Below are 21,932 nucleotides of genomic sequence, written 5' to 3' on the forward strand. Positions count from 1 at the left end.
ACATTCATTCCATCATCCTAAAGAACAAACGGAGGAGTCTACCTTTGTTCCCCTCACCACCATATTTCCACATCTTATCGTGGAATGTGGCGGGCTGGCTGTCTAAGCAGGGCGATGCTGATTTTCTGGATTTCCTCTCAAAATTCCAGAATATTTGTTTACAAGAGACCTGGTGCCTAGACTCTCATCTCCCTTACTTACAGGGCTATGTGGCTTTTACTACCCCTGCGAAAAAACTAAATAACCGTGGTCGACCTAGTGGCGGTTTGGTCACTTTTATTCCTATAGAGCAAGGGTACAGGGTGCGACAACTGCAGTGGATGAAGAGCAACAATTTTCAGATTTTACCTATCTCCAATAACACAGAAGGAGTTTTTCTATGTTTCAACGTTTATATTCCCCCCGTGTGTACTTCCTCTCAGTCAATACAAATCTGGGAAGATTTGGAGTCATGCTTGGAGAAGGCCAAAATAGAATTTCCTGACTGGAACATCCTGCTGGCAGGTGACTTTAATGCTAGGATAGGCAGCGACATCAATTCGTATGGCTCCAAAACCCAGTTTTTACCAGAGGCAGACTGGTTTATCCCCTGGAGTTCTGATGAAAAGGTCCTGAATAAGGCAGGTAATACATTACTGGAGATTGCCTTTAAGCATAATTTGTACAACCTGCATGGTACTTACATGGATAGGTCAGGAGGTTTCTTTTCTTTTATTGGCCCTCGTGGTGCAAGTGTGATTGACCATATCCTGGTCTCTCCAACAATTTTGGAGAGGGCACAGGGTCTCAGCACTTTTAACAGAACTGAGAGCGACCATCTTCCTAGAGCAATCTCACTAACTCCCCTTGAATCAGGGGGATTACAACATCTACATTGTGCAGTCCCTCCTCAAGCACCGGCCCCACGCAGGCGTAAATGGAACAGCGAGCTGGAGCTTAAAATTAAACAACACCTGCACTCTCCAGACTTATTGGTTCTGAGAGACCAGTGTCTTTTACCTAATTTTGATCCTTTTTCACTATATCAGCGGGTCTCAGAGTCTCTTTTTCCATTACTTATAAGCACCAGGCCTCCCAAACAACATAAGAAATCGGGGGTCTGGTTTGACAAAGACTGCCGGAAACTAAGATTCCTGCTTAGGAAACAACAAAACAAGGTAAAACAGGAGAGGACTCTGGCATCTATGGTAAATTTCCACGGATGGCACTCTTACTATCAAATCAAATCAAATTTTATTAAACGGTCACAGACCAGATTAACTCGTACAGCTAGTCAGCGAAGCATAACACCGGAAAAAAACAAAGGACAAAGGACAATTTCAATACAGATTAGGCCATAACAGCAATTTAAAATTAGACAGCATAAATAAAATTAAGTATTTGCCTTCACCTGCATATTGACATTGGAAAGCTCTTGTTTCCTACGCCTAATAGCGGCTACACAGAATTTGGCAACGTTGATCGTAATTTCAGGAACCTTATCTTCTACCAAGGCTCTCATACGTTGGAGTTCTGGTTCATTTTTAAGCTTTTGTAGAACTGGGGCAATAAAGGTCAGGCGTAAATCCTTGTAGTAACTACAGTGCAGCAATACATGCAGACTTGTTTCCACTTCCGATGAGCCACATGGGCAAACACGTGACTCATATGGTTTGCCCTCATATCTGCCTAGCAGCAGGGCAGAGGGCAGAACGTTGAATCTGGCCAGGGTAAAGGAGTGTCTGTACTTAGGTATTTGTAAATTAGCCAGATAATTTGCGGGTGAAAACCCTCTCCCAAAGTCTCTAATTGTGGCATGTTTGTCCATTTTGCCCATATGACATTGCAACTCTATGTCCCTAATGCGTTGAAGCACTTGACTTTTGGCTCTCTCATATCCTGCCGCTATCAAGATCTGCGGGGAGAATCCTAAGCTTCTTATCTTTTCAAACAGGGAAGCTTTCCAGGTAGAATGAAAGGTGTCTAAGAGTGTTAAAGGAGCCAAACCGGCCGGGGAAAAAATAAGTTTTAACCAATAGTGTATCTTTAGAATCCACAACCGTGCATTAACGGGTGGTTGTCCAACTTCTAAGCGGACAGCTATATTAGATACACAGGGGGGGGGATCCCCAATAGACACCGATAGAATTTTGTTTGAAATGCCTCCATAGGCGCAAAATTTTTAAAACTGCAAACCTGGGATCCATAAGTGAGTTGTGGGAGTATTTTTGCAGCAAAAACCTGGGAGGCTGCCGGAACGTATTTACCCCCTTTCCCGTGAAAAAAATCTTGTAAGGGCTTTATTGGCCCTTCCTGCGTTGGCAATGGCGTTTTTCATCTGTTGGTGCCACGAGACCCTTTTCTGAAAAGTTATTCCCAGGTATTTGAAAGTTGCTACCTGGTCAATAGGTTGACCACTTATTCTCCATTTGTGTTTCCTTCTTTTTTTTGAAAACACCATAATTTTAGATTTGCTGTAATTTATTGATAGTTGTTCCTCTTGACAATAGTCAGCAAGTGATCTCAAAAGCTTCCTCAAGCCAACGCAGGAAAAGGAGAGTAGGACTGCGTCGTCCGCATACAGAAGCACCGGGATGGGCAAACCTGCCAGTTTGGGAGGGTGGGCATTTTCTTTCGCCATATTTACTGCTAGAGAGTTGATGTAGAAATTAAATAGCGTTGGCGCGAGGACACATCCTTGTTTAACCCCATAGTGCGTTTGAATTTCTTTAGTTAGATGGCCTGACCAATCGCATCTTACCCTCACCCTGATGTTTTCGTATAGACCACGAATAAGGCGTAATAAGCGTTTATCTATGTTTGTAGCGCCAAGCTTTTCCCAGAGTCTATCCCTTGGTATTAGATCAAAAGCCGATTTAAAATCGACGAAAGCTGCATATAAAGACCCCCCTTTTCTAGAGTATTTATCTGCCAGGTGTTGAAGGATAAGGGCCTGGTCTATAGTTGAACGCTTTGCTCTAAAGCCAGCTTGAGCTTCTGATAGAATATGCTCTCTTTCCATCCACTCCACTAATTTATCACATAAATGAGCAGCGTACAGTTTACTAATAATACTTAATAGACTGATTGGTCTGTAGTTAGCTGGCTCAGTTCTGTTTCCTTTCTTGAATATTGGAATGATGATGGCTAAACCCCAGTCCTCGGGGATAATAGCCGCTTGATTTATACTAGTGAACAAGGCGGCTAGCACAGGGGCCCACCATTCAACATTTGCCTTAAGAATTTCTGGTGGAATATTATCAGCACCCGGGGCTTTCCCTGATTTAAGAGATTGAATGAGGCCAGTAATTTCTTCTGTGGTCACAAGGGGCCATTCCTTGCCAAATTCACTTGAAGCAGGAAGCAGAGCTGGGACCAGTTGATTTGATGAATATAATGAGAGGAAGTAGGCCTCCCATGCTCCAGCTGGTATAGAGTATTCGATTTCAATTGGGGAGTCTCTCCAGCTTTTTGCAATTGTTTTCCAAAACGTGGCAGAATCTTTCCTTCGGGTGGCCTCCACTAGGCACTGCCATTCCTCCCTTTGTGCCTGGAGCTTTTTCTTGTTAATCAAAGCTTTATAACTGCGTTTTAACTCAAACCAGTCTAATGGAAGCGAAGGTAAGTTTGCTGCTCTATAGTTCCTGTACTTATCCAGCAGGAGGCGTTTCACAGCCATGCATTCTTGGTCAAACCAAGGTTTGGATTTATTAGAGTGTAGAGATTGCCGTGGCGTTTTTTTGTTGGTCAGATAAGGTTGTAGGGACGAAATCAGTTCTCGGAATATGTCTAATCTAGCCACAGGAGTTGGGGAATTAACGAGGTTCTCCTTTCTAGCAAGAAAAGTATCTGAGTGAAGTCTTTCCGATATTTCATCACTCAATTTGCTGGACCATTTGATACGTGAGTATCTTAGCTCCATGTTTTCGAAACATGGGGCTACAAGTTTATCAGAGCAAAATAAATCTTTTCTTACATCCAGTATTAAACAGAGCGGTAGATGGTCGCTGTCAACCCTCTCCACCACTTTACATTCCCGTGCTCTGCTCAAAAGGTTAGATGACACCAGGACGTAGTCGATAGTGGAGACTCCCATGTTGGATATAAATGTAAATTCCCCACTGGCTTCTCTGTCGACACGACCATTTAATACAGTCAGATCCAGATTGTTGGAAAAACGTAGAAGGCATAGGCCTGCGTAATTGCAGCCCTTGTCTTTTGAGAGCCTTGGGGGAATAGAATGGGCTTCTTCAGAAATGGGAGGTACGTCATGGAAGTGAGCATATAACGCTTCGTCTGATTGGCCAATTCTGGCATTTAAATCCCCAGCCAGCAGCACTGCCGCTGCAGGAGTTTGATTCATTAGCTCATCGACATATGATTCTAGCCTATGCCAGATATTTTTGATAAGCTGCTTGCCTCTTTGGGGAGGGGCATATATATTAATCAATAGAAGTGTGCAATATCTGCATTTCATTAATAATGCCATGGCCACACTGCTCAGAGGCTCCAGCTCGACGAAAGATGCTCTCAACTTTGTGGATATTAGAATGCCTAGCCCTCCCTTAACTCGTCCCCCTTTGTTGCTTGGTGAACCTGCGAGCGAAAATGAGGCAAAACCATTTACATCTGAGTCCCGTTAGCCAGGGACGCAGGTGGTGCTGTGGGTTAAAGCCTCAGCGCCTAGGACTTGCCGATCGAAAGGTCGGCGGTTCGAATCCCTGCGGCGGGGTGCGCTCCCGCTGCTCGGTCCCAGCGCCTGCCAACCTAGCAGTTCGAAAGCACCTCCGGGTGCAAGTAGATAAATAGGGACCGCTTACCAGTGGGAAGGTAAACGGCGTTTCCGTGTGCAGCTCTGGCTCGCCAGAGCAGCGATGTCACGCTGGCCACGTGACCCGGAAGTGTCTCCGGACAGCGCTGGCCCCTGGCCTCTTGAGTGAGATGGGCGCACAACCCCAGAGTCTGTCAAGACTGGCCCGTACGGGCAGGGGTACCTTTACCTTTACCTTTACCCGTTAGCCATGTCTCTTGCAGGAAGACTATATCATGATCTTGAATAAAATTGACAAATGATTGGTCAGTCGCCTTGTTGAGCCAACCAGCAATGTTCCATGATAGAAATTTAAGATTGGCTTTATCACAGTCGAGTCTTTGTCAATTATTAGCTAACGTACTTTTAGGGTTTGTCGCTCTATGTATCCGTCGTCTATCGTTTTTGTATGGCGGGCTATCCAGCCACTCTATGATTTCAGTAGGTGGATGCAAAGTGCTCACGTTTGTAAACACCGGATCTTTATTATGCATAAATTCCTTCTGTGGATATTCTGTTGTGGCCTGATTTTGGCCCAGTTCTGTTTCATCTAGGTATCTCATTTTGTCCCATACGTCTGGTGGAGTCACCTTAGGGATATTTCTCCTTCGAGGGGGTGATGGAGTGCTCTCCTTGAAGGGTGGCACATTGTCTCTTGGTGGAAAGTTAATCTCCGCTTTAATCTGAAGGTTACGTGTTGTGGTCTTTTTTTGGTCCCCCTTAATAACCTCGTTGCCTGAAGCTCTCTCGGCCAGCTTATCTCTTAGCTTGTCTAGTCTTCCCAAGATGTCAGCTTGTATTAATGGTGGGAACATCCAGAATTGGTCAATTAGGATATTTTCTTCCATAGTAAAGAAATCCTCACCTTTGCTCACAAGGCATTGCGGATTCTGTTTGTCAGGCCAGAATTTTGAGAGTTGTTTCCCCTTTCTAAGATTTGCCTGCTTAGTTTTCAAAAGGGGGCTCAAAGGAGCCTTATTTTCAAAGAGCCTAAGTATTGTTATCCGTGCTTTTAAGAAGGCAGGTCTTGACCTAAAAAATAAACTTGGCCAGGTTCTGATCCCTAAAAGTGGTCAGTGCTCTCACTGAGTGACCATCATAATGTAGATATTCCACCGAGGTGATGTCATTAAAATTAACCATTCCTGGCAGTATGTCATTTAGGCTAGATGCACTCTTACTATAAAAACACCTTAAAACTCAAGAAATCCCTTTATAGGAAGGAACAATGGGAGGCACTTGATAAGGCGATTAAATTGCGAGACGATAGAAAATTTTGGGCAATAGTAGCACAGGGAGTCTCATCCAAAGGAAAAATTGTAAACAACAGTATTCCATCCGATGTGTGGTTTCAACACTTTTCCCAGCTATACACACCCTTAAATACTGCTAATTCAAGTCCGTCCCTCCCATTGAAGAATGATCATCTAGCTAGTTGGGATCCTGTTACGGAATTAGAGTGCCTACAGCTAATTAAAACATAAAAAAATGGCAAAGCTCCTGGTGAGGATATGATCCCCCCTGAGGTATTTAAATCAAATGCCCAATGGTGGGCCATCTTTTTGGCCAAACTTTTTACGGCAATAAACAACACATGTAAAATTCCAGCAAACTGGAAACTAAGTGTGGTAGCCCCTATCTACAAGAAGGGAGATATTCAAGATCCAGCAAACTACCACCCTGTAAGCCTTCTGGACATCGCATACAAACTTTATACCCGGTACTTATTAAACAAGTTGGTAGACTGGGCGGACCATTCAACCAGGAACAGGCAGAATTTAAAGAATTTAAAGATGAACACGGCAGAATTTTGGCGATTGAAATTCAGACACAAGGAGAAAAATTTCTGATATTAGGAATATACGCCCCAAATGAAGGAAAATCGGAATTTTTCAGGAAGCTGCATGAGATTATGCTGGGGTTGTGTCTGTAAATATGGATAAGTCGCAAAGTGCTAACATAACGAAAGATGGCAGACTACCTAAAACTTTTTTTGAAATGACTGACAATGTGGACTTAATTGACATATGGAGGGTTAAGAACCCCCTAGGAAAAGAAGGGACTTTCTTTTCTGAAGCTCATCTGACATGGACACGAATCGACCAAATATGGATAACTAGAGGACTGGCACCCAAGACTAGAAAGGTGGAAATCTGCCCAAAAACCTGCTCCGACCATAATGCTTTGAAAATGGAATTGAGACTAAATACAACCGGATCCTTCAGATGGAAAATGAATGACACCTTATTAAGGGATGAGAAGATTGTTAAGAAGGCCCAAAAAACTTTAAAGGACTATTTTGAGATAAATTTAAATACTACTGTGGAAAAAAGAATAATCTGGGACGCAAGTAAAGCAGTCATGAGAGGGTTTCTAATACAACAAAATACGATCAAGAAAAAATTCTGGAATGAAAAGAAGGAGAAGATATTGGAAAAAATAAGAGATGGAGAGAAAAAATTAAGATCTAGGCCAAAGTCGAAGGAGGTGCTGAGAGAAGTGAAATTTTTCCAAGCACAATATTTGAAACTGATAAATCAAGAGGTGGAATGGAAAATTAAACAAATGAAACAAAGATCTTTTGAATCAGCAAATAAGTGTGGGAAACTGCTAGCATGGCAGTTGAAAAAGAGACAAAAACTTAATACTGTTACAAATCTAGAGATTGAAGGGAGAATGGTTCAGAAACCCGAGGAAATTAGAAAGTGCTTCCAGAGATATTTCAAAGAACTTTATTCACAAGGGCCACAGAAAGATTCGGAGGTGGACCAATTTCTTAAAACCAACGGATTACAGAAAATACCTCAGGAAATGAGAACAACCCTGAATAGTAATATCACACAGCAAGAAATTGAAAGCGCCATTCAGAACCTCCAATTAGGCAAATCTCCAGGCCCCGACGGACTTACCTCCAAATACTATAAGGTTTTGAAAGACTATTTGATACAACCTTTGTTGGAGGTTTGTAACCAGATTATGGAGGGGAGGAAGGCACCGGAAACGTGGAAAGAAGCCTTCATCACATTGATACCCAAACTAGAAACTGAAAAGACTCAGCTGAAGAACTACCGCCCCATCTCACTCCTAAATGTGGATTACAAAATTTTTGCAGACATTTTGGCAAGTAGGTTTAAAAAAGTGCTTAATGAAGTGATCCATAAAGACCAGGCTGGCTTTCTCCCTGGTAGGCATTTGTTTGGTAACACAAGAAACATTATCGACATTTTGGAACTTTTACAAACAAATCTAAACACTAGAGCGGTGTTAATTTTTATTGATGCGGAGAAAGCCTTTGACAATATTTCCTGGATGTTTATGAAGAAAAACTTGGAAGGGATGGGAGTGGGGCGGGGGTTTGAAAATGGAATAGAAGCAATATATTCAGAACAAAAAGCGAAATTGATAGTAAACAATGTGGTGACAGAGGAGTTTAAAATTGAAAAAGGGACACGGCAGGGGTGCCCCCTATCCCCCCTATTGTTTATTTCAGTTCTGGAGGTGCTATTGAACATGATTAGAAAGGACCGGTTGGTACAGGGAATTGAGGTCGGAGTGAAACAATATAAATTGAAAGCATTTGCAGATGACCTGGTATTAACATTGCAGGAGCCTGTCTCTAGTACTAAAAGAGTGTTAGAATTAATTTCGGACTTTGGTCGGGTGGCGGGATTTAAGCTGAACAAGCAAAAAACTAAGGTTATAGCAAAAAATTTGACAAGTACAGAAACAGATGAGTTTGTGAAAGAAACAGTATTAAATGTGGTTAAAAAAGTAAAATACCTAGGGGTGTATCTGACCTCCAAAAATTTGAATTTGTTTAAGGACAACTATGAGAAATGTTGGTTAGAAATCAAAAGAGATTTGGAAACATGGTCAAGATTGAAACTTTCCTTGTTGGGCCGAATAGCAGCTATAAAGATGAATGTATTGCCAAAAATGCTATTTTTGTTTCAGACCCTACAGGTCGTGGACAAGGTGGAATGCTTTGGAAAGTGGCAGAGGGATATTTCTAAGTTTGTTTGGCAGGGCAAAAAGCCCCGAATAAAGTTTAAGATACTAACTGATGCGAAAGAAAGAGGGGGATTTGCCCTGCCAGACTTGAGGTTATATTACGAAGCTGCAGCCTTCTGCTGGTTGAAAGATTGGATTTTACTGGAAAACACTGATGTCCTAGATCTGGAAGGGTTTGACAATGCTTTTGGGTGGCATGCATATTTGTGGTATGACAAGGTTAAAGTGCACAAATTGTTTAAAAACCACATTGTCAGGAGAGCAATTTTAATGGTCTGGACAAAATATAAAGACTTATTGGAGAGTAAGACTCCGAGGTGGCTCTCACCGGTGGAGGCCAAGGCACGTAAGAGACCTAATATGGAAGCCAATTGGCCTAAATATGGGGAAATCATTGAAAAGATTGGAGACAATTGGAGGTTGCAGAGCTTGGAAAAACTAAAAAACAAGGTGCGAGATTGGTTGCATTATGCACAAATTCAAGAGGTCTTCAAAGTAGACAAGAAGGTTGGATTCCAGGTGGAAAAATCGAAACTAGAGACAGAATTGTTAGAACCAAAAAGTAAACTACTTTCGAGAATGTATAACCTGCTGCTTAAATGGAATACTCAGGATGAGATAGTCAAATCCGCCATGATAAAGTGGGCGCAGGATTTGGGGCATAACATTATGTTTGAAGACTGGGAAAGGTTATGGAACACCGGAATGAAATTTACGGCATGTAGTGCCTTGAAGGAAAACATTATGAAAATGATATACCGGTGGTACATGACCCCAGTCAAGCTTGCTAAGATATATCACCTGTCTGATAATAAATGCTGGAAATGTAAAGAGGCGGAAGGGACATTCTTTCACCTCTGGTGGACCTGCCCGAAAGTGAAGGCCTTCTGGGAAATGATTCATAATGAACTAAAAAAGGTACTGAGATTTACCTTACCTAAGAAACCAGAGGCCTTCCTTCTGGGCATGGTGGACCGGAGAGTGTTTAAGAAGGACAGAACTTTTTTTATGTATGCTACTACAGCAGCAAGGATTCTGATTGCAAAATATTGGAAGACACAAGATTTACCCACACTGGAGGAATGGCACACGCAGTTGATGGACTATATGGAACTGGCCGAAATGACTGGCCGAATCCGAGACTTGGGAGAAGAAACATTCGAGGAGGATTGGAGAAAATTTAAAGACTATTTGGAAAAACATTATAAGTTGTATGAATGTTAAAAAATGCACCCTTTAGGAAATTCTAGCTTCAGTAATGTTAAATTAAAGAAATGGAAATTAAGGTACAAGGAGTCAGAGATAGAATAATGAAACAACTTTATTGTGTTAAAATGAAAATGTACATGATTTGGGTTATAATACATTTGAAATTGGGTAACATGATAAAAAGGAAGATATAATAAGTATTGAAATAAGTTAACAAATTGCAGACGTTTTGCATCACAGAGAATGCAGGGTTGGGAGGACGTGGGGAAGTCCAACAGATTTGGAAAAAGGAGTAAGAAAAATTTGTAACCTTTCTTTTTTACTTTTATAATACGTTCTTTATTCTTTTTTCTGTATTTTATAAAACTAATAAAAAATATTATAAAAAAAAAGAAAGGGCCACAATACGATAGGTCACTGTATGGTACTACAGACCCTGATAGCTAAATATGCAAAAGCGTATAAGAGCAGACTCTTTGTGGCCTTCGTTGACTTGACATCTGCCTTTGACTAAATCTGCAGAGATAGACTATGGAAAAAATTATATGAAACGGACATTGATAGACGGCTTTTAAAAATTCTCAGAGAGTTACACACAGATACTAGAGTCAAAATCAGAACTGGGCCATCGGAAACTCTTACGGACCCACTGCCATTGGGGAAAGGGGTCAAACAGGGATGCCTGCTAGCCCCATTTCTTTTTAACTTCTATATAAACGACATTGTCCAGTACATGGCAAAGTACAAGTCATCGGCTCCAGCCCTTGAAGGTAAACGTCTGAATATATTGCTATATGCCGATGACATGGCCTTAATGGCACTCACCCGAAGAGGCTTACGCAGCATGCTGGAGGGGATCGCAGCCTACTGTTCCCATAACTCACTAAAGATAAAACAAAAAAAATTCCTTCCAGTAGCACCTTAAAGACCAACTAAGTTAGTTCTTGGTATGAGCTTTTGTGTGCATGCACACTTCTTCAGATACACAGGACTTCCATTTCATGCGGCTCAATGTGGTGCCTTCCATAGTTCCAGTTACAGATAGGTAGCCGTGTTGGTCTGCCATAGTCAAAACAAAAAAAATTCCTTCCAGTGCATGCACACGAAAGCTCATACCAAGAACTAACTTAGTTGGTCTTTAAGGTGCTACTGGAAGGAATTTTTTTTGTTTTGACTATGGCAGACCAACACGGCTACCTATCTGTCACTAAACTATGACAAAACAAAAATTGTGGTGTTCAGTAGAGCTCGCCACGCCTTTAGATGGTCTTTAGACGAACATGTGATTGAACAGTGCCCTTTTTTTAAATATTTGGGTGTTACATTCCAGGCTACATCTAGTTGGTTAGCCCACTTTAAGGCTGTAACCATCCTAACACGAAGAACAATTGGTGTCCTGCTTAGTTTCTTCCATACCCGGGGAGGTCAATTGGTGATCCCGGAATTAAGAGCTTTTGTTGGGAAAGCTATTCCCCAGATGTTATATGGGATAGAACTCTGGGGGTGGAACCAGAGGCTGTTGGAACGGCTTGAAATTTTGCAAAATTATTATCTCAAGAGGATTCTAGGCCTTCCTCAAGGAACCCCAGCAGCTTTCTTGAGGGTGGAGGTTGGATTACCCTCTATGTCTGCCAGGGCCCACTTAAGATTCCTAAGATTCTACATCAACCTTGCAAACACTTCAAACATCTTATTGGCCAAACAAGCCTTTGTATCTCTTCAAAAGAACACCACTTGGTGTCAAAACCTATCTGAGATCCTGGTTAGATACACCCTACCGGAGTTTAATATTCTCAAACTGTGGAGCCCGGACAAAGTTCGGGAATGGATCCTGGAGAGAGACGCTCTGTTAGATATCACAAAAATACAGAACCCAGGGTCCTCCCACTGGTTTCCCCGACTGAAAACAGTCAAAACCTGCGCCAATTACTTGGCGAATATCACCAATCCCACCCTTCGGAGAGCTTTCACCATGGCCCGTTTTCAAACCATTCCTACGGCCTATCTGTCAGGCAGATATGCAAAAATCCCAGTAGAGCAGCGTATATGTCCTTGTCATATGAGAACCAAAGAGGATCTCACACATTACATGTTGTATTGTCCCATCTATTCGGCCTTCAGGGATGCGATGTTACAAACTATTCCCAAATCAATAGTCAACTCTGAGAACCAAGTAAAGTTTTTACTGGTGGACGCTGATCCACGGATTTCTCACGTGGTAGCGGTCTTTGTGGTGAAGGCTATTGTCAGGGGTTCAGAAGGAGAGACACAGGAGGGGGAGCAAATGGAGAGTGAGGAGGAGGAGTACGAGGGGGGCGCAGGCAGTGACAGTGGCCAGAGTTATTCCACAAGCCTCTCTAGCGAATCGGAGGACTCACAGAAGGGAGCGCCGGTGGCCAGAGTGAGGGGGGTTCCAGGGGGGAAGCCCCAGGAGGAAGGGGCCAGCGGGGAGTCCCTGAGCAGCAGTTGGAGATCAGGACCAGCGTCTCCACCAGAGCGCAGTGGGGAGGGGGAGTCCCAGGAGTCGGGACCAGTGTCCTCACCACCAGAGGGAGGAGAGGAGTCAGGTTTGGCAACGCCCACATCAGGAAGCGGGGAAACGGTCAGAAGGAAAGTCACCGGCTGGGCGCGCGCGCCAAGTTCAAATGTACAGGAGCGCGGCACAGCGGGGAGCCCGGGAAGGGAGCCAGGTCCTAAAGCCCGCCGGAGGGAGGGACAAGACTCAGGGGGCTCAGCGTCAGAGGAGTCCAGGAAGGAGGAAACCCCAGAGGGCAGAAGGACCCAGCGAAGGAAAGAACAGCGTAAGAGGTGGAGCCGGGCTAGAATCTTAAACTGGTGTGGGTGGAGCAGTGAGTCAGAGGGGACTTAGCCGGTCTAGCGTCAAGACGTGGGTCTGCACGCCCAGAGCTTTGAAATGGAAACTAAACTTCAATAAAGACTTTTGTACATTATATCCACCGGGCGTTGGTCCTCTGTGAGCTGGGATCTAGAGGCAGACCTGACAGCTATGAAAACTAGAGTATGGTTCCTGGATGAAAAGGTGAGGTCCCTCCCATTGCTCTCCTAACCTGTTGCTGTATCTTCTTTCCTGAATGGTGGGTTTTTTTTGGGTAGTTTCCTTGCTGGGACAGCATGGCTTGAATTTTAGCTTATTTTTATAATTTTATTGTTTATCTTTTATTAATGTTTTATGGTATTTTGTGTAAAGGCGTGGACCTCACAAATTTAATAAACTTGATCTTGAAGTTGTGGGTGAACACTAATCAAGAAATAGAATGGAAACTAAGGAGGATGAGACAAAGGAACTTTGAATCTGCAAATAAATTTGGGAAACTTTTACCTTGGCAATTAAAAAAGAGGCAAAAACAAAGTACTATCACAATTATTGTGACAGAAGGAAAGTCTGTGGAGAACCCTGTGGCATAAGAAGATGTTTTCATAAGTATTATAAACAACTGTATAAAAAGGAGAAAGAAGATCGTGCTAAAATTGAGCAATTTATCAAAACTAATGGTTTGCAGAAGATTCCCGAGGGTAAAAAGATCCTACTAAATGGACTAATTACAAGACAGGAAGTGATTCGCAATAAACTCAATGCAACTTGGCAAGACCCCAGGACCAGATGGTTTATCAGCAAAATACTATAAGATACTGAAATACTGGCTTATTCAACCATTGTTAGAAGTTTGCAATAAGATTATAGGAGGGGGAAGAGCATCTGAAACCTGGAAGGAAGCTTATATTACTCTGATCCCAAAACAAGATCAAGATAGATCCAATGTCAAAAATTACAGACCAATCTCCCTATTTAATGTGGATTATAAAAATTTTGCAAATATATTGGCCAACAGGCTAAAGAAGGTTATGTCTGAATATATCCATAAGGACCAGGTAGGTTTCCTACCCGGAAGACATGTGAAAGATAATATTAGGAATATTGTAGATATTTTGGAAAAGTTGGAAGCAAGAAAGAACTGTAAAGTAATGTTTATTGATGCAGAGAAAGCCTTTGACAATGTATCTTGGAGTTTTATGTCACATAATTTAGAAAGCATGGGGGTTGGTCAAGAGTTTTTAAATGGTAACATGAACAAAAAGCTAAACTTATAGTAAAGAATGTGGTATCGAAAGAAATTAGAATTGAGAAGGGAACCAGGCAAGGGTGCCCACTTTCCCCTCTGCTGTTTATTTTGGTCCTTGAGGTCTTGAACAAATTAAAAATATTGTAGTAGGATCCAAACAGTATAAATTAAAAGCCTTCGCTGATAATTTAGTATTGACATTATAGGACCCAGACTCCAGTGCAGTAAAAGCACTGGAGATGATACAAGAGTTCGGACAGGTAGTGAGATTTAAGTTAAATAAGAGCAAAACCGAAGTACTAGAGAAAAATCTGGATAATGAGGAAAGAAAATCATTACAAAAAAAGACGGGGCTAGTCTTTGTGAAAAAAGTTAAATATATGGGAGTTAACTTGTCGGGGGGAAATTTGAACTTATATAAAGACAACTATGAGAAATTATGGAATGAAATTGATCTGGAGATATGGTCGAATTTAAAATTGTCATTAATGGGCCGGATTTCGGTGGTCAAGATGAATGTATTGCCAAAGATTTTTTTTCCCAAGCCCTCCCAATTATTGACAATGTGAAATGTTTTAAAGAATGGCAGAAAGCTTTATCTAGATTTATCTGGCAGGGGAAAAACCCCAGAATTAAATATAAATTACTAACAGATTCCAAAGAAAGAGGGGGATTTTCCCTGCCAGATTTGAAGATCTACTTTGAAGCAGCAGCGCTTTGCTGGACTAAGGAATGGATACAACTAGAAGAAACTGATGTCTTAGACTTGGAGGGATTTGATAATGTGTTTGGATGGCATGCATATTTATGGTATATAAAGTAAAGGCCCATAATGCTTTTAAAAACCATGTAATTAGGAAACTCTATATAATGTTTGGATAAAATATAAAGATCTCTTAGAAAGGAAGACACCCAGATGGCTCTCACTAATAGAGGCAAAGGCCCAGAAAAAGTTAAATATGGAAACCAAATGGTTGAGATATTAAGACCTGCTATTGGAAGACAAAGAGGGTTATAAATTAAAACAATTTGATCAAATTAAAGATAAGATAAATTGGTTACATTATCACCAGATCAATGGTTTTGCTTCAGAAAAAACTAAATTGGAAACAGGAATTGGTGGACTCTAAAGTTAAAAATTTGTCCAAAATGTGTAATTTATTGTTGGAATGGCATACAAAGGCCGAACAAGTTAAATCTGTGATGATAGACTGGGCAAGAGATGTGGGACACAACATAATGTTTGAAGACTGGGAAAGATTGTGGAAGAAAGGGGTCAGGTTCACTGCATGTACAGTGTTAAAGGAAAATATTATGAAAATGATGTATAGATGGTACTTAACCCCTGTAAAATTAGCAAAAGAATTACCACAACAGTGATAATTTATGTTGGAAATGTAAAGAAAAGGAGGGTATCTTTTATTATATGTGGTGGACCTGCCCCAAGGTGAAAGACTTCTGAGAGAAGATTTATAATGAACTGAAAAAAATGTTGAAATATACATTTATTAAAAAACCAGAGACCTTTCTTCTTGGAATAACAGGTCTGGAATTGCACAAGAAAGATGTTAAATGCAGCAAGAATTTTGTTAGCTAAGAATTGGAAAACACAAGAAGTCCCAACAGTGGAGGAATGGCAGATGAAGATAATGGGTTTTTCGGAGCTAGCCAACCTGACTGGAAGAGTCCGTGACCAGAAGAGGAGGAGTACCAGGAGGAATGGATGAAATTCAAAGACTATTTTGCTAAATATGCTAAGATAACTTAATTGGAAAAGCTTGCAAATATTAGATAGGCTTAGGATTTAAATATGTAATGTTAGGAATTAATGTTTAAAGCTAAAATAGAAAGAAAGAAAGATGTTAAGTGATTAAGTTAATTATATGAGAAAATTGGTTTTGGAAAACTGTTAAAATGATATACACTGAAATTCAACTAGGGGGATTCGAGGAAGTCACTTAACAATGTTACTAACATTGGTTAAAATACGGTTGAGATTTACCGTATTTTTCGCTCTATAGGACACACCCGACCATAGGACGCACCTTGTTTTAGAGGGGGAGAACAAGAAAAAAAAAATCTCCCCCTCTCTGCTCAGCACCCCTTCAGTGAAGCGGCAGGAGAAACGGAGCCCCTTCCATTTCTCCTCCTGCTTCGCTGAAGGGGCACTGAGCAGCTCTCCCTCTCTGCTGAAGCCGGGAGAGTCTTGCTCTCCCTCTGTGCCTCAGGCGGCTAGCACCGACCCCTCTTGCTTTCCAGGCTTCAGCGAAAGCAACGCGTAGCCTCCGGAGCGTGGAGGGAATGCTCCCTCTGCGCTTCGGAGTTCACGTTGCTATCGCTGAAGCCAAGGAGCCTGCATTCGCTCCATAGGATGCACACACATTTCCCCTTAATTTTTGGAGGGGAAAACATGCGTCCTACAGAGCGAAAAATATGGTATGTTTGTTTGTTTGTTTAATTTTTTTGGAAAATTAATAAAAAAAATTGGGGGGGACAACAAAATGCGAAGGAGCGGGTGCCAAGATCATATAACATCGATCCTGAAAGACCTACACTGGCTCCCAGTATGTTTCCAAGCACAATTCAAAGTGTTGGTGCTGCCCTCTAAAGCCCTCAGTCCAGTATACCTGAAGGAGCGTCTCTACCCCCATTGTTCTGCCTGGACACAGGTCCAGTGCCGAGAACCTTCTGGCGGTTCCCTCACTGCAAGAAGTGAAGTTACAGGGAACCAGAACCTTCTTGGTAGTGGCACCCGCCCTGTAGAACGCCCTCCCATCAGATGTCAAAGAGATAAACAACTACCAGACATTTAGAAGACATCTGAAGGCAGCCCTGTTTAGGGAAGTTTTTAATGTGTGACACTTTAATGTATTTTTAATCTTTGCTGGAAGCCGCCCAGAGTGGCTTGGGAGACCCAGTCAGATGGGTGGGGTACTGTCAGGGAACTGCCATCAGAGTCAAGAGTGGAGGTAAGGCTCCCTAGCGATGCAGGAGAAGGGCCCAGCAGGGAGAGAGGGAACACTTCCTCTGAGGAAGGAAATCAGCGTGACACCAGGAAGAAAAGGGAGCCGGGAAGGACTTCGGAGAGATGGCTCCAAGACTCTTCCACAGAAACCAGCGGGAAGAGCCCAGGACCTCCGCTGGCCACGCTCACTCTGCGCAGAAAACGTCCGCGCAGGGAGGCTAGGCGGAGACTTGGTGTCAAAGAGCTTTTATGCTGGAAGAAGTTCAGGAAACACCCACTGATGGATTCTGCCAGTGACTGACACAGCCACAGAGAAAGGGCTGTCCAGCCAGGGAAAGGTTTAGCCAGACAACGTTGCCTAGAGCAGCGGCCACTTACGCACGAGCAATCCCAATTCCCTTTACAGGTACAAATAATTTATTATTATTAGGATTCTGGGCTTCTGATAACAAGTAGGCAACTGTGGACAGATCCTTAAATATACAGCTTGGATTGTGTTTTGGATGTGTGTTATTTTATTTATATTTATTGTTTACTTATTTAATAAAATTTATTTTAAAAAAACCTGCAAAGTGGTTTACCAAAACAAAAAACCAAAAACCATCAAAGCAGTAAAATCAAGAAAAATTAACAATCCTACTTTAATACATACAAAACATTAAGATTAAAATTGCTTCAACTTCCTAAGCATCTAGGTATGCTTGCCTAAAGAACGCTTTTAGCAGTTGCTCGAAGAGTCTAGCAGACACGTGCTTTATTGCAATAGGCAGGGAATTCCAAAGTGCAGGTGCTGCCATGCTAAACAATGCAGTACAGATATTAAGTGGAACGTGTAGTAGTGCTTGAAAACTCTGCACAAAAGGATGGTTTTATAAGCTTTGTCACCAGCCTTGGGGAGAGGGGTGGGAATGTACAGTTTGCTGTACTTAGCCTTGAGATGGGAGACTGAAAGGGCTTTAAAATTTAAAAAAAGTCTTGTGTCTAGGAATATTCTTCTGCAAAAGCATCAGACTGGTTGTTAAAAGCGTGAACTTCATTAATAGACCCTATTTAAAGGAATTGGTCAGTTAGCCACAGAATTGCTTTGCTGATTTTTTTCATCTTCTTTTAATTACTGACGCGCAACTGCTTTGGGGGTTGGAAGTGTGGTCAAGCACATAGCGTTCTGGAACTATTAATCAAGCTCCTTTGAGTGTATGTCAGCAAAAGCAATAAATGCAGTAATATTAGCAAAGCTTTCAAACCCTAGAGCTGAGAAGGCAGGTCTGAAAAAATCACTGTAGAAGCAAGCCACGTGGGCTAACTATGAACTAAGCATATTGCATTGATCAGATGCATCACGCAAAATAACTTCCCATCCTCCTCCGTTGCTCGCAACTGCTTTGGGGGTTGGAAGTGTGGTCAAGCATATAGCGTTCTGGAACTATTAATATTAGCAAAGCTTTCCAACCCTAGAGCTGAGAAGGCAGGTCTGAAAAAATCGCCGAGGGCCACGTGTGTAGAAGCAAGCCACGTGGGCTAACTATAAACTAAGCATATTGCATTGATCAGATGCATCACGCAAAATAACTTCCCATCCTCCTCCGTTGTTTGCTCGCCTGACTGCATCCTACCCATGCAAGGGAGACTGGCGGGGGGAGGAGGATCCTACCTTCCTGCCGGGGAGGCTGGGGGCAAAGAGGAGGCCAACCGGCCCAGTGCACGCGGGCAAAACGGGGCAGCAGCGCCGCCACTGTCCCACGTGCTCCGCTTTCGGGGGCAGCAGAGGCTTGTCGGAGGGGGACGGGGGCCCAAAGCGGGACAGGCAGCGGCCTTGGCAGGCTTCCCCCACAGCCCAGAAAGTCGGCCTAGGGGAAGAAATTGAGTTGAAGCCAAGTGGATCCGGCCTTGCCTTGCCCTAGCCCCGCCCCCTGCCCACAAGCGATTGGCCAGCTGGGTTGGGGGCGGGGTAAAGGCAAGGCAAGGCCGAATCCCCTCGGCCTCGTCTCATTTTCTTCGCCTAGGCCGGGAAGCCCAGCGCCGGTCCCAAACCACCTTGGAGGGTAGGTAGGGCAGTAATGGTTCTTGATAATTTTCCCCGGGCCGGCCCGCCCCCCCCCCCGTTTGAGGGCAGTTCTGATTGAAACTTCAGGGCCATAAAAAGAGGGAGAGCCCCAGGCTACCTTATTCTGCTATGCAGGTAAACCAGGCCTCCCTTACCAGGTAGGAAACTTGCATAATGATCACAGTTCGGGTGGCCATGTATATCCTCCCCTCTACTTAAAGTGTTGCCTGGTCTAAGTTCAGTTTAGAGATAAACCACCCTAAGAAGCAAGAACTGAAGAGGTCTTGAAGTTGCCCATCAGGACCTGGCGTCTGCTGAGCACGAGTCACTTGATGTATTCCACACTGTGGCAATATGTTTTTCTATTTAAATAATAGTAATTTAAATTAAATGTACATTACTTAAATTTGTTTTCTTGTAATTATATGAGTAATTTCATAACAATTATATCTAAATTTGCATATATACAAATAAACTGCCATATGCAAATTTTATGCAGACTTTTATGCAGAATTTTTTTTTAAATGCATAACATTTAAAAAAAAATTCCTTTAGGGATGTATGGTGGGGTGCTTTTATTTTTGGAACAGGGCACTGAAGCAGAAGGTCCCTCTCAGAACCTGGCCTAGGTCTCCAAATATGTATGTATGAAATATTAGGCTATAAAGTCTCATTACATAATTACCATTTGTTTCACAGTTCATGCTCTAACCTGCATCCTGCCCATCTGGAAGTCTGCTTAGGTTCTCCCCCCCCCCCCCAATTGCACCAGGCAACTTCAAACCTGCTTAGGTTATCAAGTGGGGATTGCATCAGTCTGGTGAATCATGCACCTGTTGGTTAATGTGCTCAGGACGTCCAAGCTGTCTTGGAGTATAGGCTTTAGAGTAGGAAGTGTGGAACCAGGGGCCCAGAGGCCAAATCCAGCTCTCTTTATCCTGCTTTCAAGACTTTCCTCAGGCCAAGCACACACACCACTTTAGCATGGCTCATCATTAATGCCTGTTTGTGCATGCTTTCTCCCTAAAAGATGCACTTTTGCATAAGTTTACTGGCTGGAGTATTGCATTGCAAGATTTGGGGAAATATCCATGGCCTGTCTCTTTTTAGAAATAAGCCACTCATCTTGAGACATACAGTACATGGCACAAGCAGGAAAAAAAGGGTCACTCACAATCACAGGAAATGTTGCATTTGTTCTGTGAGGGCCGCCTCTCATTAAAGCACCATTCCTGGCCGCTCAGATGGAATAGCCCGTAGTGTGGGACACCCTCTTCTGTCTCGTAGTATTCAGTGTTGTAATTAGCTGGGAATCCAGCCATGCAGACATCTGGTAGGGAAGCAAAGTATAAAAACCAGGGACTCAGAGTGTCCTTTCTTTTCTAAAATCAGTTCCCAAACACAGAAACAGAAAAGCATTTTTAAAACTTCTCCAAAAATCCTGCTGTTTAAACACTTTCAAAACATTGACATAAACTTTCTTGGTTTTGACATTCTGAGTTTTGAAATGCTGTTGTTTCTATTTCAGTATTCTTAAAATATCAATGTTTCTAACAGCTTTTAACATTTTCCTAAAACATTCTGAATTATCCAGTGCTACCTTTAATCTTGGGGACGCAGGTGGCGCTGTGGGTTAAACCACAGAGCCTACAACTTGCCGATCGTAAGGTCCGGGGTCAGCTCCCGTTGCTCAGTCCCTGCTCCTGCCAACCTAGCAGTTCAAAAGCACGTCAAAGTGCAAGTAGATACGGTAAATAGGTATCGCTCCAGCAGGAAGGTAAAAGGCGTTTCCGTGCGCTGCTCTGGTTTGCCAGAAGCGGCTTAGTCATGCTGGCCACATGACCTGGAAGCTGTACGCCGGCTGCCTTGGCCAATAAAGCAAGATGAGTGCCGCAACCCCAGAGTCGGTCACGACTGGACCTAACGGTCAGGGGTCCCTTTACCTTTAATCTTGCAACTGAAAATTTATTATATCATAAATGTGTCAGCCTTTAAGGTGCCACAAGACTCTTTATTTTCAATCTTGCCTGCTCTGTCAGTTCTCATTTTTCAGATATGCCACATTATTTTAAAATGGTCAAAGATAATAATAATACTGTAAACAAAAAACCCAAACAAATCCATATAAATTGCTACACATGTCATCTAGAAATGAGAAACCAAAGGGAGGTTGGGATCCACAACAAATTGGGTGTACATTTATCCTAACAGAGCAGCTGGACATTGTACGTCCAACAAACAAGACTCACATTGTTTTATGTCAATACCGCGAAAGCCATCCAGCCCAAGATCTCTCAGCTTGTAAAACAATTCACAATCCTCAAACTTCCTTGTCTCGTTTGCTACCATGAGCAGGCAGAATGACAGAAGGTGAAGTGTCTTCATTGCCACACGTCTCTCAAGTCCAGAGCCTCAGCTTTTTATGGCCCCTGCCTCCTCCACATGCAGCTGCTGGGTGACCTTGGGCCAGTCATATTTCTCTGAAGTCTCTCAGCCCCACTCACCTCACAGAGTATTTGTTGTGGGGGAGGAGGGGAAAGGAGAATGTTATCCGCTTTGAGACTCCTTAAAAGGGAGTGAAATCCAAACTCTTCTTCTTCTTCTCTAGGGGAAATTGGTTTGCAAAAATGTGTATATTATCACGAGGGCTGTTTTTAATGGCAAACTAATATGGAAATGTGGAGAACAGCTTAAGAGGCCTCATTGAGGCACTGGGACACCACTGCTGCTGCTGCTGCACTGTGAGTTGGGGAAGGCCGCTCCCTCCTCAGGCTGATTCCACCTGGCCCAGGGGGCGGGGCCCACACTCGCCACCGCTACAGTTTTAAGGAC

At 42.8% G+C, this 21,932-nt stretch overlaps 1 protein-coding gene across 1 annotated transcript in view; it reads right to left on the reverse strand.

Annotated features, from left to right (window-relative positions):
• Nucleotides 1-21,529, reverse strand: part of LOC310835174 (lysozyme C-like) — a 38,586-nt gene extending 17,057 nt beyond the window's left edge. Inside the window, exons 1-2 of the mRNA XM_083719976.1 lie at nt 21,350-21,529; nt 20,275-20,430 (exon numbers count right to left, since the gene is read on the reverse strand). Of these exons, the coding sequence (XP_083576102.1) occupies nt 20,275-20,430; nt 21,350-21,485 (292 nt within the window). The 5' untranslated portion in view covers nt 21,486-21,529. The remainder of the gene's footprint in view (nt 1-20,274; nt 20,431-21,349) is intronic.
• Nucleotides 21,530-21,932: the final 403 nt, after the last annotated feature.

Source organism: Podarcis gaigeae, assembly GCF_964106915.1.
Source record: "Podarcis gaigeae genome assembly, chromosome: 17".
NCBI lineage: Eukaryota > Metazoa > Chordata > Lepidosauria > Squamata > Lacertidae > Podarcis > Podarcis gaigeae.